We start from the raw sequence: 12791 nt of genomic DNA, 5'->3' as shown, positions 1-12791 counted from the left end.
TAGTGAATCTGAAATACTGAGGATCATATTTGAGATTTTAACTCAAAATAGAATGCATAACAGTGGATAATTAAGCAAATAAGAGAGAAGGGAAATACTATAACTAAACTTATAAAATTAAAAAGCTCTTAGATTTGCTACGGTAGTTGCAGTGTGGGTTTGGGGCAGTGAGAGAGTGATCTTTCAGAGCGAGAGTATGGTAGTTAAAATTCTCTGTTCTTTCAATTCTGCCTTAGAGAACATCCCTTCAATTGCCAGACTAAGTGCAGTAAACCAAAATACTTCTTTCTGTTGCAGAACAGAATAACCCTGCAAGTGAAAAATCTACCTTTCTACTTAATTTTAAGTGCTTAATGAAAATATACTCCTGTAACTAAAAGTTTATTACTCTATAAAAGAGAAGAAACCACATCAAATGGAAAAAACATTACCGTTTAAAATTTGTCATCTTCCACATTTACAGAAAGCTGATAAATCATTTGTAGTCAAAAAATTCTATGGAGTGGGTAGATTAAATTGCATTTTTCCTATTTACCTCACGAAAGTATTTCCAGAATATCTTGCTAAAGTTATTCAAACGCTGCAAATTCTTCATTCACTTTCTCCATGTTCTTCATCTAATTTATTATTCTAAGTATTAATTTAGCCTGCTTGTGCCCATCTTTTTCTTTTTGTTTTTCCTTCATACAGTGGTCATTTAATTCAAATGGGTAATTGGCAGTAAGTCACAGCCGCAGTACTTTCTCTTCTGTAACACAGGTTGTGTATGCTTTTGGGGCAGGCTGATTTGTTTAGCTTTTCGTTTTTCTGTGTGAAACCACAAATGACACTGCAGGTATCTAGGTGGTGTCGGATGGAAATGTTCCTTACATTTCAGTATCCCCTTCGGTTATTGTTTGTTTGTTTTTTAATTTGGTACTACTTAACTTAGTATAAATTGTAAGCAGTATCATTCATATAGGCTACACAAAGGATCAGCAGAACACAGATTGCCCAAAATAGGTGACCAGTGCTCTTTCAAGTCTTTTTGACACATGCTGCTATGTTAGAAGCAAAGGTGTGGCCATCTTCATAAAATCATACCACAGGTTGCTGTGCTACCAATAGGAGCAGTGTCTGAGAATTGTCTGCTGTCTGAAAACTGAATTAGCTTCCCCTATTTAATCAGCGTAGGTCACTTAATTGTGGTAGTTGGGATAGCTTGTATGTAGAGAAGGAGGCAGTGCTCTTAACTAGAATGTTCACAAAATAATACCATTTCTTTTGCTCCTCACTATTAGCGGTGCTATTAATCAGAGTATGGTGTTTATGACAGATTAGTATCTAGCAGCCCATAATAAAACACCTCCTTGGGAAGCATAGTCTGGGTGGTACACTGCTGCTTAAAAAAAGTAATATGAGGGCTACTCCAAAAATAGTGCCTCCTGTTTTATGATGTTGGCACATGATGTCAGAGACAGATGTTGGTGGCATGGCAGTAGAGGTTGAACCTCCCCTCCAGTATCCCATTATATGTTATTGCCATGTGACAGATGGCAGCAGAGGGGCACTCTGACACAGTGGCGTCTGACATGGAAGTGCGTATGAAGCAGCGTGTAATTGAATTCCTTCCTGCTGAAAAAAAATTGCTTCTGTTGACATTCATTAACACTTGCTGAAAATTGATGGTGGCCAACAGTGGATGTGAGCGCAGTGAGGCAGTGGGTGGTGTGTTTCAGCAGTGGTGACAGCGACAGCGGGTCACTTCCAGTGGTGCAGCTTTTTATGAGTGTGGCATGCAGCTCTTGTTCATAACTGACAAATATGCATAGCCAAAGGTGGTGACTGTTGAAAAGAAGTGTTTTGTAGCTAAGAATTTGCCCTATCAAATAGTGTTATTGTACTCTTTGTATTTGATGTAGTTTCCATGGAAATCAGGCATTACTTCCAGAGCAACCGACGTAGGAAATACCTGCCATCTACCAGAATGCTATTAGCAAAAAACAATCAAAATATATTTCTAGATCAGATTCTTTTTTTTTTTTTTTCCACTCCCAACGGGAAAATTATTTTGGCATGAAAATACCTTGTGTTCATTTTTCTTAACTAATTAATGTTTACTGAGCATAAATTGAAATTTAGGCAAATTCAGATATTGTGTGAGAGAATTACTAAAACCTTCACTCTCATTGCTATTTTCCAAAACAGATCATTGTGGAGGAAAACCTTGTAATTCTCTGAGAAATACGTATGTGTTTGAGCTGATGTGTACTAATTAGTTCTGATAGATTAACAGGAAGATCTGTGCAGTTGAATAAGAACAGTTTGTTTTATGTTTTTTACTGCATTTAATTTGCTTTCCAGACAATAATTCTTTTCACCACTTTGCCTAAAATTGCATTAAATAAGGGCCGCTATGCCGGATGAGACTGAAGATCTAATCTGTCCCAGTATTCTTTCTCCAATTTTAATGAGCAGTTGCATAATCTGGAGTGTAGAACAGTGTTAGCATCTGCCCCAGGCTTCCTAAAGCACTCTCGCAAAGACTTTTGTTGGGGGCATTTCTAGGTGATGTGTCTGTAATTGGGTGAGACATCATGAGATTCTGAAATGGGGAGCAGGCTCAAAAACTGAGAGTCTTCAGAGACTGGGACGATGTTTATCAAGGAAGCAGCAGTTGCCTTAAGTACAACATGAGAGTGATTGATAAGCATAAAACCGACTAAAACATGAGCCAGGCTTGAACATGCTTTTGCTAAAGAAACATGGTGATTTGTTACGAATTAGATTTAAAAAAAAAAAAAAAAACAAAAAAAAAACCTGGAAAAGAGCCTGGAACATGGACAAAATTAGCATTTTTGATTATAATGTTGAAAATGTCCCCAAAGTAGGAGAGTATGTTGTGAGAGCTAGTTGACAATTAGAATTAGCTCTTGCAAAGCAGAGACCACATGGCTTACCAGTTTCCTTTACTTGTGCTGTTCTAGAAGAAAACTTTGTTCTCTCTTGACTTCTACCTTTTTCACCTTCCTACATGTTAAGATAAAGTCAGAAAGCAACCCTTGGTTCAGCACTGAAAGTAGATAGGGATTTCTAGTTCTCTTTTCTGTCTCCTAGAAATAGATTCTTCTTATCAGTGAACCTCAGAGAAGATCTGAAGATACAGCGTGTTATCTGTCAGTTTGGAAAGATTCTGATAAAGCATAAAATAGGCATCACCACACAACACTTCTGAAGATTCAGGAAATTGTTTAATATCTGTTTTTTACCATGTTTATACTCTCTGAACTCCTACTTTCATTTCACTCAGGCTTTGCCTGCCACTGCACCCAATATTTTATCTTTCCTGTACAGTTATGTAGGTTGCATTCAAATAAGCACCCTCACATAAGCCTTGTTTCTTAAAGCACAAGTATTTCCTATGTGCTTCAGGACTTCAATGACTTGGGATTTTAATCAAAATCATAGCTTGTTGTTAACATAAGTTACTGTGTTTTTTTTTCTTTTTTTTCTGGCGGGTAGGGTTTTGACTTGGTCCATCTTCAGACAAGATAAAGTACTCTTCTGTCAGCACTGTAACTACTTGACTCTTAACACAGTATTTCTTGCAGTCGGTGAATTATTCAAACTTATGCTTCTCAACACAGTTTCCAAGTGGAAACTTGGAAACTTCTTCAAACACTTCAGGCAAACATTGTTCAGTAGACTCGATTTTTTCCTAGATTGCCTTTTTTTTTTAAGCTTGTAAGTTTGTCTTCCTTTGCAAAAGTGTCACTGTGTCTGCTGTGAGTCCATGGGATTAAATGTATGTATATATAACTCAAATAGATCAGGTAGAGTAAGTTACTTAAGATATAGTCCAATCACAATGAAGTAAAGCTGCAAATACTCATCAGTTCTGTTCTCAGCCTTGTTTACTGGGGTCTGGCATTTCTGATGAAGTGGGCAGACTGTTCTTTAAATGATATTATATGTTTATGTAGTTAGACTGATTCTTAAAGGATAAGCTTAGGGTGCAGAAGTATAGTTGATGTAGGTTTTACATGAACACTGAGAGCAGATGTTTGTGCAGCTCTATATAACAAAAACCTTATGCAAATCTTGTATGTTATATGAAACTGATGCAGTGTTTCACGAGGGATCATTTTTGACCAGGACACTATAAAAACATAGGGACAGTCTGCTCTCATACTTTACAATTTATGAATATTAGATGAAAGGCAAGAGGTTGTTAAGACAAGTACATGGAAATTAAGCAAACATCAAGACATAATTGACCAATGGACCAGTGTAGTATGTAGAGATTTCATCAAGCTAGCTGCCTGTAGAAAAGAATTTCCTTTTACTCACAGGCAGCAGTGAGATGATTTTGTGAGCACTTCCAGAGATACCATCACCTAGGCATAGAGGCACATGGGGAGAAGCCTGAGAAGATGACGAAGGTGCTTTATTTGAAATGGTAACCAAGCCTTACGTCATTGCTGAAACAGAGGTGCACTTTGATAGCTTGTAAAAGACTATATGAAGGCAAGGACTGAGAGGCCATTAAAGTCAGGATTAATAATTTGCCTAATGTAGTGAGAAAAGAGGAGGCACGTGAAAATATATTCTGTGATTATGTGAGGAAACAAAATGATCTTTTTAGAAGAATTTGATATGTAGGTGAGAAGTGATTGCATTTTTCGATCAAAAAGAGGGGATGTTGTAGCAAGGTAGACATAATGACGAAGTATGAAAAACTGAGATGGAATGACGGCAATTCTTAATAATGCATTACTGGGGAACAGCGCAAATACAGACACGAGAGTTAGAAAGAAAAGGTAAAATGAACTTAATATACAGATGATGGATGTGTTTTACAGGGAAGATGAGGGCATGAGAGGTGCCAACATTCAGAGGAGGAAAGAGTTAATATTTTCAGATTAACTTTTTATTGAATATTGAGTGGTTCATAGTTATGCTACTAACCTTGTAGTAAACAAGAATGTTTTTAAGGCATGTGAAAGCAATTTTGAATGTAGGTCCTGTAGTTTTAGTAACGAACTTCAAAAGGAAGTTTTTTAAGTTTCTTTCATAACAATTTGTGTAACTGTTAGTATTGTTTGATATTCATATTTTTATAGAGGGACCAAAGCTGTCAATATTCTGCTGCACCAGAGCATTAAGTGATGTTTGAGAATTTCACTTCTGCCATCTGTGGATTTTTCTTGTAGGCTGGATGCATCACACCGTGGATCAGCTTGGAGACAAGGCAACCAAGGAAAGTTATGCTATACAGTATCTCCAGAAATCTCTAGAAGCGGATCCAAATTCTGGTCAATCCTGGTATTTCCTTGGAAGGTGAGAAATGACTTTATAGACTTTGTAACTGTGTTTGTAATTGTTTTTTGAGGAGTATTTTATGAGTTATCTTTTATGTTCTTTGTAGCTTTTAGAGAAAAAATGGAAGGAAAAGGTGTTTGTATCTAGTAAAGTCCTGATTTTCTGGAAAGCTGTGAAGTTATTTAGAATGGTTATAGATTACAAGTTGAAATGAAATATGTTACCTAAGTGGTCCTCTTTTTGTTTTTTTTTGTTTTGTTTTTGTTTGTTTGTTCTGTAGTTCAGTTTACAGCTTTACAGAAATGCTAATCTGCCTTACCTGCTTTTACTTGTTTCATTATTTTCTCTTTATTTTCTTAAAATCTCCCTCTAGTTTCAAACAGTTTCAGCACTAAAGTACAAGCGCGTCGATCTGCTGACAGAATAGTTTACAACTAGATATTAAGCCAAGATAAATCAAGTGGATCCATTCTAATTTCTACTTAAGTATTATACTGATCTTCAATCATGCACAGTAGTTTTCCCGTGAAAATTAGCTTTATCGAAGATGTAAAATTATGTCAACTTAAAGACTCTTCTTAGTCTCCATTTTTTTACAAATAGGTGCTTTAAACAAGCCATCAGTAACTTTGGAAATAATCAGGCTTTGGAGAATAGCAGTCTAATTTATCTTCTATGTGGTTGAAAGCTTTGATGTCAATTTAAGCACATGAACTGGTCAGTTCTGTGGAGAAGTAGATTAAATAGAAATTATGCAAAAATGAAATTAGTATAGTAACCTCACTATCTTCCAGCTTACTTTCCTGTAAGTTCTTGTCATACCTAACTAGACATACTACTGTTTCTGTCACCCTGATTTTATTCCTGCTGCTCTTTTTTGAGCAAGAGTCTTAAACTAGCAGTCTGCAGGCTAAGGGAGAAGTGCGAGCAGCGGGGACAGAGAGCTGGAGTGGGAAGAAAAGGCAAAAGGAGCCAGGGATCATCTGGCTTGTTTTGTCATCCCTTTGGCTAAAACCTGTTCTTTTCCTCTCTAATCCCAATCCACACAGATAGAGCCAGTTGTGTTCTTACACAACAGCAGGACAAAGGCAAGGCTCAGTGGAGTACATGTGCTCTTCCTGTACCTAAGCTTTAGTTTGGTTGGAGTGATACCTAGGACTATACAAACAAGGTAGGGGAATGGAGGAAATAGAGGAATAGGAAGTGTAGTGGAAGTATCCCTTATATTATACAGGGGAGGAGCAGAACAAAACATTTCTGTACCTACTTCTTGCAATCAGTACATTAACAGGAGATTTATAAGTTTACAGGGCTGTGCATTCACTCTTCCTCTTTTTCCCTCCCAGTATATCTCCTTGTGTTACTCTTTCCTCTGCTGGTCCTCCAAATTAGATAACATGGTTTAAAGTTTAAAAACTCCACCTCATTTCCCTGTTTTAAAGTTTCTTGGGTGCTTGATGTTAGTGTTATCCTAATTGGAATCTGTGTGTATCTGTTAAGCAGACAGATTTAAATATGTCTGTTGGAACGTGGGCTAAATTCTGGATAAAATGATATCCTGAAACATTGTATGGAGACGTGACTTATTTATTAGAATGAGTACCACTAGATAATACTGCATTTTCTAATAAGCCTTAAGAATACACAGAAGAGTGTAGCATATTTGATGAACCTCACCTGTACTGTTCTGGACTTTTTTTTAAAATAGAATAAACTTTGTTATTGATGTGCTTTGAAACTTGTCAGTTCTTTTTCCAAGAGGGAAACTTATTGGAAAAATGTAAGGCAAAGCTATTGTAGTTAAAATCAATTGCATGTGTTTTTTTTTTCATATTTTATTTATTTGAAGTTTTTATTTTAAAAAGTAGATGCTATTCCCTGCAGAATAATGGTAGTTCTCTTTCAAGGTTTGATAGTTCTGCTTACAGTGCCTAGGAAACCAATGAAGTTGTAGTATATATATAATATTCAAGTAATAAAATTTGGAAAAACTCCAGACAAGGAAGATTTTTATTGCTTTCTGTACATGGTTAAACTAATTGGTTTGTTGTTCATTATTTGAAAACTTTGAGTTATGAGTTATGCATATAAAAAATTTCCAAGACCGCCCTGACTGAATTGGTCATTATCTCTTAATATAAATCAAATAATCCTGAAGCACTAATTGCAGAATATGAAATTTTATTGTATTAGATTTCATGAAATAAGTATCTTAATGGATTTTTTTGAATGTTGACTGGAGCTGAATATTGTTCTTACTGACCGATGTCTATCTTAAGTGGAACAAAGGTAGATCTTCAAACTATAGCATGACTTCTGCTTTCACTGCAAATACATTAAGTTAGGGTTTAAACAGCATTTCTCTGCTTCTCAAATGAAGAATTAGTAATACATGTTGATTAACAAGTTTGAGTCTATTTGTGCCCAGCATTGAAAAGCAGCAAATGTTTTGGATTCATCTAGATGAGTATGTGTTTGTACGACTTAACATTTATCAGACCAGTCTTCGTAAGCCATCATCACTGATTACCTTCTATAAATATTACCAAAAGTCTTTTTTTCTTCTCCCAGGTGCTATTCAAGTATTGGGAAAGTTCAGGATGCCTTTATATCTTATAGGCAATCTATTGATAAATCAGAAGCAAGTGCAGATACATGGTGTTCTATAGGGTAAGGATGAAACAGGGTAATACAGTGATATAATTCAATGCTCATGCATATATATGATTGAAGAATATTAGCTTTTTAAAACTTTTGTGCTCTCAAATGTTTTGTAATTTTTTTATTTCTACCTTTATGTTGTTACATTTGTCTAATTTGAAGTTTAAATTATAATTTTACATGCTTTTTCCATTTTTAAAATACTGAATATGCTGTATATACAAACTTTGCATGTCAAGATTTTATAAATATGGGGTTGGTTTTTTTTGCTTATTACTGTGATTTATGTAATGACAAAGTTTATTAAGGGCTTTGGGGTGAATGTTTGTATTTGACTTCATTGTACTTTGACTTTGTTATTAATTCTCAACTTCACAAATCTTTCTATTCAGTGTGCTGTATCAACAGCAAAATCAGCCTATGGATGCTTTACAGGCCTATATCTGTGCTGTACAATTAGACCATGGCCATGCTGCAGCCTGGATGGACCTAGGCACACTCTATGAGTCCTGCAACCAGCCTCAGGATGCCATTAAATGCTACTTAAATGCAACTAGGAGCAAAAATTGTAGTAATACCTCTGCACTTGCAGCACGGATAAAGTATTTACAGGTAAAGCTAAAGTTTTAAGATGTGGGAAATATTCATCCATATACATACCAGAGGGGAGGGTAGAAGTAACACACAGATTTAACTTACAATCATTTGTGGTGTGTATAACTTGTTTTCATATGTATTGTAAGCATATCATAGCCTGTAATATTTTATTTCTTCATTTTTAAGTGGAATTTAATTACATATAGACCCTATTTTACGTATTTAATCAGTGCATACTGTTTTACATCACTTTTTTTCTTTGTATTGTCTACATTTTTAAGTTCTCATAACATAGAGAGAGAACACACACGTGCTATCTTTCACTCTTGTTTGCAATTTCAGAAAAAAAAAAAGAATTAATGAGACCTGTGAATCTAGAGCTCATCTTTGTTCTGATTCTCACAAAGGTTTATATTCTGGTTACCCTCTTTATACTTAGCACCTTTCTAAAACCCCAAATTTTAAATCTATCCTCTTCTTTAAAACATAATTAGCTACAGCATATAGGAAGATTTCATGGACTTGCTCTTACTAAAGTAGGCTTGTGTTAAATTTGCTTTTTACATAATTTTTCCTAGGCTCAGTTGTGTAACCTTCCACAAGGTAGTCTACAGAATAAAACTAAATTACTTCCTAGTATTGAGGAGGCATGGAGCCTACCAATCCCCGCAGAGCTTACCTCCAGGCAGGGTGCCATGAACACAGCACAGCAGGTGAGAAGTTGGGTTATGTTCTGCAGGTGCCCAGCTTTAAGGGTTCTTTACAATCTGTAGTGGTCAAGCTTATTTTGTTGAGTGCAGGACTGGCTTTTATTAATAAAAAGCCTTTGATTTATTTGCAAAGGTATACTAGATCAAGAAGCAGCTCCCTACAATATGGGAGAAAGATGGGGGTACCAATTTAGAACCTTTGTGGATTTTCATGATTTTAAAAATTTCATCTTAAATAGAATGCTGCAGTGGTTTAATAATCCCTTGAAAGGTACACATTCCTCCATTGATGACCATATGGAAACTGATTTTTCAGTTTTTGAGACCATCTTCAAAATATCTGCTCAGCCCCTTTAAAATATGTGGGCTGTTAAAATATGTAGTTTAAAGGAAAGAATTAAGAATATATAGAACCATATTTTTGTCTTCTGTGATTCTTAGGCTTGTAAACCTCATCATCCAAATACTGAACCTGTACTAGGCCTCACTCAAACACCAATTTCACAGCAATCCTTGCCACTACACATGATTCCTTCTAGCCAAGTAGATGACCTGACCAGTCCTGCCAAGAGGAAAAGAACATCTAGTCCAACAAAGGTATATATTCTGATGAACTAAAGAGCCCCCTCCCAAAATTATATGGAAATATGCATTGAAGTGATGCAGCATGCACACAATTTGTGCCGTGAATTTCAATCCTTTGGCATCAAGGTGGGGAATGTTTTTAGATATTTTAAAGAAAATTTTTCAGTGATGTGTTTAGTAAGGAGGTTACAGTTGTGGTAGTAAGTGTGTAAGGGCAATACAGATCAGCAGTGTACTGTACTATAGTTACAGTTGTGTATGTGGAAAAGTACAGTCATAGTCTGGTGGTGGGTAAGAGAGGGAGACAACCATATCATCCTGTCTACAGCCTTTGCTTATATTTAGAATTCAAGTGTTTCATCATCATGTAGTGATGTTATGGTAGATAAAATTACCCGGTTCTAACAGCAGTGTACCTTTAAGTTAATTGCATAATTTTATTTGATTGTTTCTCACTATGGTATTAGATATCACTTATTTTACATCTAACTACTATGATGTTATATGGGAATGGTAGAACAAGTCTTGGCATGCATTAGTATATTCTCTGTGTAAAAAGACTAGTTCTTTCATAAGATAAAATCCAAATGTGAAAAAATGATATTGACCGTTTGATAGTCAAGAATTTTAACATAATGTTTTCTCTCAGAATACTTCAGATGTTTGGAGCAGTGGCCATACAGTGTCACACCCTCCTGTACAACAACAAATTCATTCTTGGTGCTTGACACCACAGAAATTACAGGTAAGTACGTTGAAGGTCTTGAAGCTTTGATTTATTTTTTGTTAGTTTCTTTCTTCTAAGAAAAAAAATACTTTTGACTCACATTTCTGAAACTAAATGGGAAACAATACAAATTCTTTTAATATTGATGAATGCTGTGTGGAATATATAAGATTAGCTGTATAATAAAATAGATTCGATCATTAGTAGAAATTGAATGCTTATCTTGTTTGAATTGTATAATTTAAGTAGGAGCATACAGTAATGCCACTTATGTTGTTTTAAAGATAGATATGCAAATTGTAACACTTGCAAGGCAAGTGTATTTTGCTGCTTGTTTTAGCATGGAGAATATTGAAGAAGTGAAAATATTGTGGCATCCTCTTTTTCTTATGAGCTATCTTATTGTATCAAATTACATAAACTCACACATTGTACAAAATGGGATTAATCAAATGAAAGTTGGTACCACTTTTCTGTATTACACATCATTTAACATTTTTTATATGAAATACTAGATTTTGTTTTTGAAATCTTGTTTCAGGTCTTTTTTGTGATGATGCTTTTGTCATGTCTTCAGTTCATTAGAACTTGCAGTGAGATTCAGCAGGAATTCCACATTTTGAAAATCAGGCTTAGCTAGAAACCCTCGCCCGTGTATCATAGATACTATTTTCGATACAAGGAAACATAGAAGAGAATATAGTGCAGAAACAGAAGGCTCCTTGAGCAATATTCCCTGTAACTTGCAAAATAGCTCTGTGGCTGTTTCTTTATATGAAAGATGTTACTTGCTGATAGACTGAAGGTGTGTGGAGAGTAGTTTAAAAGGGATGCAAAGATCAGGTTTTGGGTAACAAATACTTAAATTTTAGTTGTAAATTACTTCAGGGTCGTGTCTTCAGATACTTCTTTCCGTAGTTAAGTTGCATAGTGTTCTGAATGTTGTGTGTTTTCTTGAGAAGTTTTCAAGTGTGGCTGTAAGACTGAATTTACTTCATACTGAGCATTATTTTAACTATAAAATAATAGAATAGTACGAAAATGTTAAAACATACATAATGATAATAGGAATTCTGAATTAATGTAGTTTTATGTTAATGTAGTTTTCTTAACAGTACCAGTTCTCTTAATTTTAACGAAGCGGTGATGAGATATACTCTAATAGTTCTGAAGATCTCTTTACTTTTAATAACAGCTTATAAAGTTTGGTTACAGACTTTAGTTTATGGAAAGATGTTTTAGTCTGCAGCAGAAATCTTGATCTTGTCTTTAGCTTTGCAAGTTTTGTTTTAGCTGTGCAAGTCTCATCTTCCTGGATAATTTTTAGTAATGTATGCAAGAAGGTCGTTAAAAATTGTATACATTTGTGATGATTCTAACCTATACTGGTTGATTTTTTTCAGCACTTGGAACAGCTACGTGCAAACCGAAATAATTTAAATCCAGCACAGAAACTTATGCTGGAGCAGCTGGAGAGTCAGTTTGTCTTGATGCAGCAACACCAGCAAGTGAGAACAAAAATATTTTTCTGTTCTACAAAACTTTTATTGATGATGGCATCTGTTGTGTTTCTTGAATTTTTAAGGTTTTGTACAGAGGTCTCATGCCTTTTGTGATATTACGTTGTCATCTTTTTCATACAAAGTTTAAGTGTGATTTACTTGTGAAAGTTAATGGTTTTAGCTGTGTTTTATTATAGGGGTACCAGATAGCATAAAACATTTCAAGCTACATTTTCAAACTGAAGTGAGTGAATGCATGTAAAAGCAGTATGAGTTGAAAAACACTTACTTGCAGTAAGCCATATCACAGCTTTTTCTCTCATGCTTTCATTATTCACTTCTCTCTCTCTTAGTGTCCAACTTTAGCAGTATAATGCTAACAGTCAAACTGAAGAGCCTAGAAGAAAGGTGTGCCAATAGCTTTACCTTAAAATTCACTCAGCGCGTTTGTGAGCATGACAGTCATCTTACTTCTCAAATGCAAGTGGCAAGGTGTCAAAATCAGTATACAGTTGAAATTGAAAAGTGCAATATAAAATACACAAGCCTAATATGATCTTTACTTCTTAAATTCTGTAGCCTTAAGTTCTATAGCTAACATCGTTGTGCTTTGTTCATCCTCCATTAGATGAGACAAACAGGAGTTGCACAGGTACGATCTACTGGAATTCCTAATGGGCCAACAGCTGATTCATCACTGCCTACAAA

At 35.3% G+C, this 12791-nt stretch overlaps 1 protein-coding gene across 13 annotated transcripts in view; it reads left to right on the top strand.

Moving 5' to 3' along the window:
- KDM6A (lysine demethylase 6A) overlaps positions 1–12791 on the top strand; it is a 147010-nt gene that overhangs the window by 94263 nt on the left and 39956 nt on the right. For 7 of the 13 annotated variants that reach the window (XR_006167369.1, XM_042810491.1, XM_042810488.1 and 4 more), the window contains 8 exons: positions 5193–5319; positions 7873–7971; positions 8355–8574; positions 9138–9272; positions 9711–9866; positions 10504–10599; positions 11985–12089; positions 12712–12791. The exon at positions 12712–12791 is cut by the window's right edge and continues 316 nt beyond it. Coding sequence is in view for 12 of the 13 variants with exons in the window: in XM_042810491.1 (XP_042666425.1) it covers positions 5193–5319; positions 7873–7971; positions 8355–8574; positions 9138–9272; positions 9711–9866; positions 10504–10599; positions 11985–12089; positions 12712–12791 (1018 nt within the window). In the remaining variant the exon portion in view is untranslated. The remainder of the gene's footprint in view (positions 1–5192; positions 5320–7872; positions 7972–8354; positions 8575–9137; positions 9273–9710; positions 9867–10503; positions 10600–11984; positions 12090–12711) is intronic. The other 6 variants (XM_042810496.1, XM_042810494.1, XM_042810490.1 and 3 more) reach the window with 2 other exon arrangements.

This window comes from Centrocercus urophasianus, unplaced genomic scaffold (genome assembly GCF_019232065.1).
Source record: "Centrocercus urophasianus isolate 14NV4802_14NV808 unplaced genomic scaffold, USGS_Curo_1.0 seq_12, whole genome shotgun sequence".
In the NCBI taxonomy this organism is placed as follows: Eukaryota; Metazoa; Chordata; class Aves; order Galliformes; family Phasianidae; genus Centrocercus; species Centrocercus urophasianus.
The sequence above is the reverse complement of the archived record's forward strand: the minus strand, read 5'-3'. Positions and strand labels throughout refer to the sequence as shown.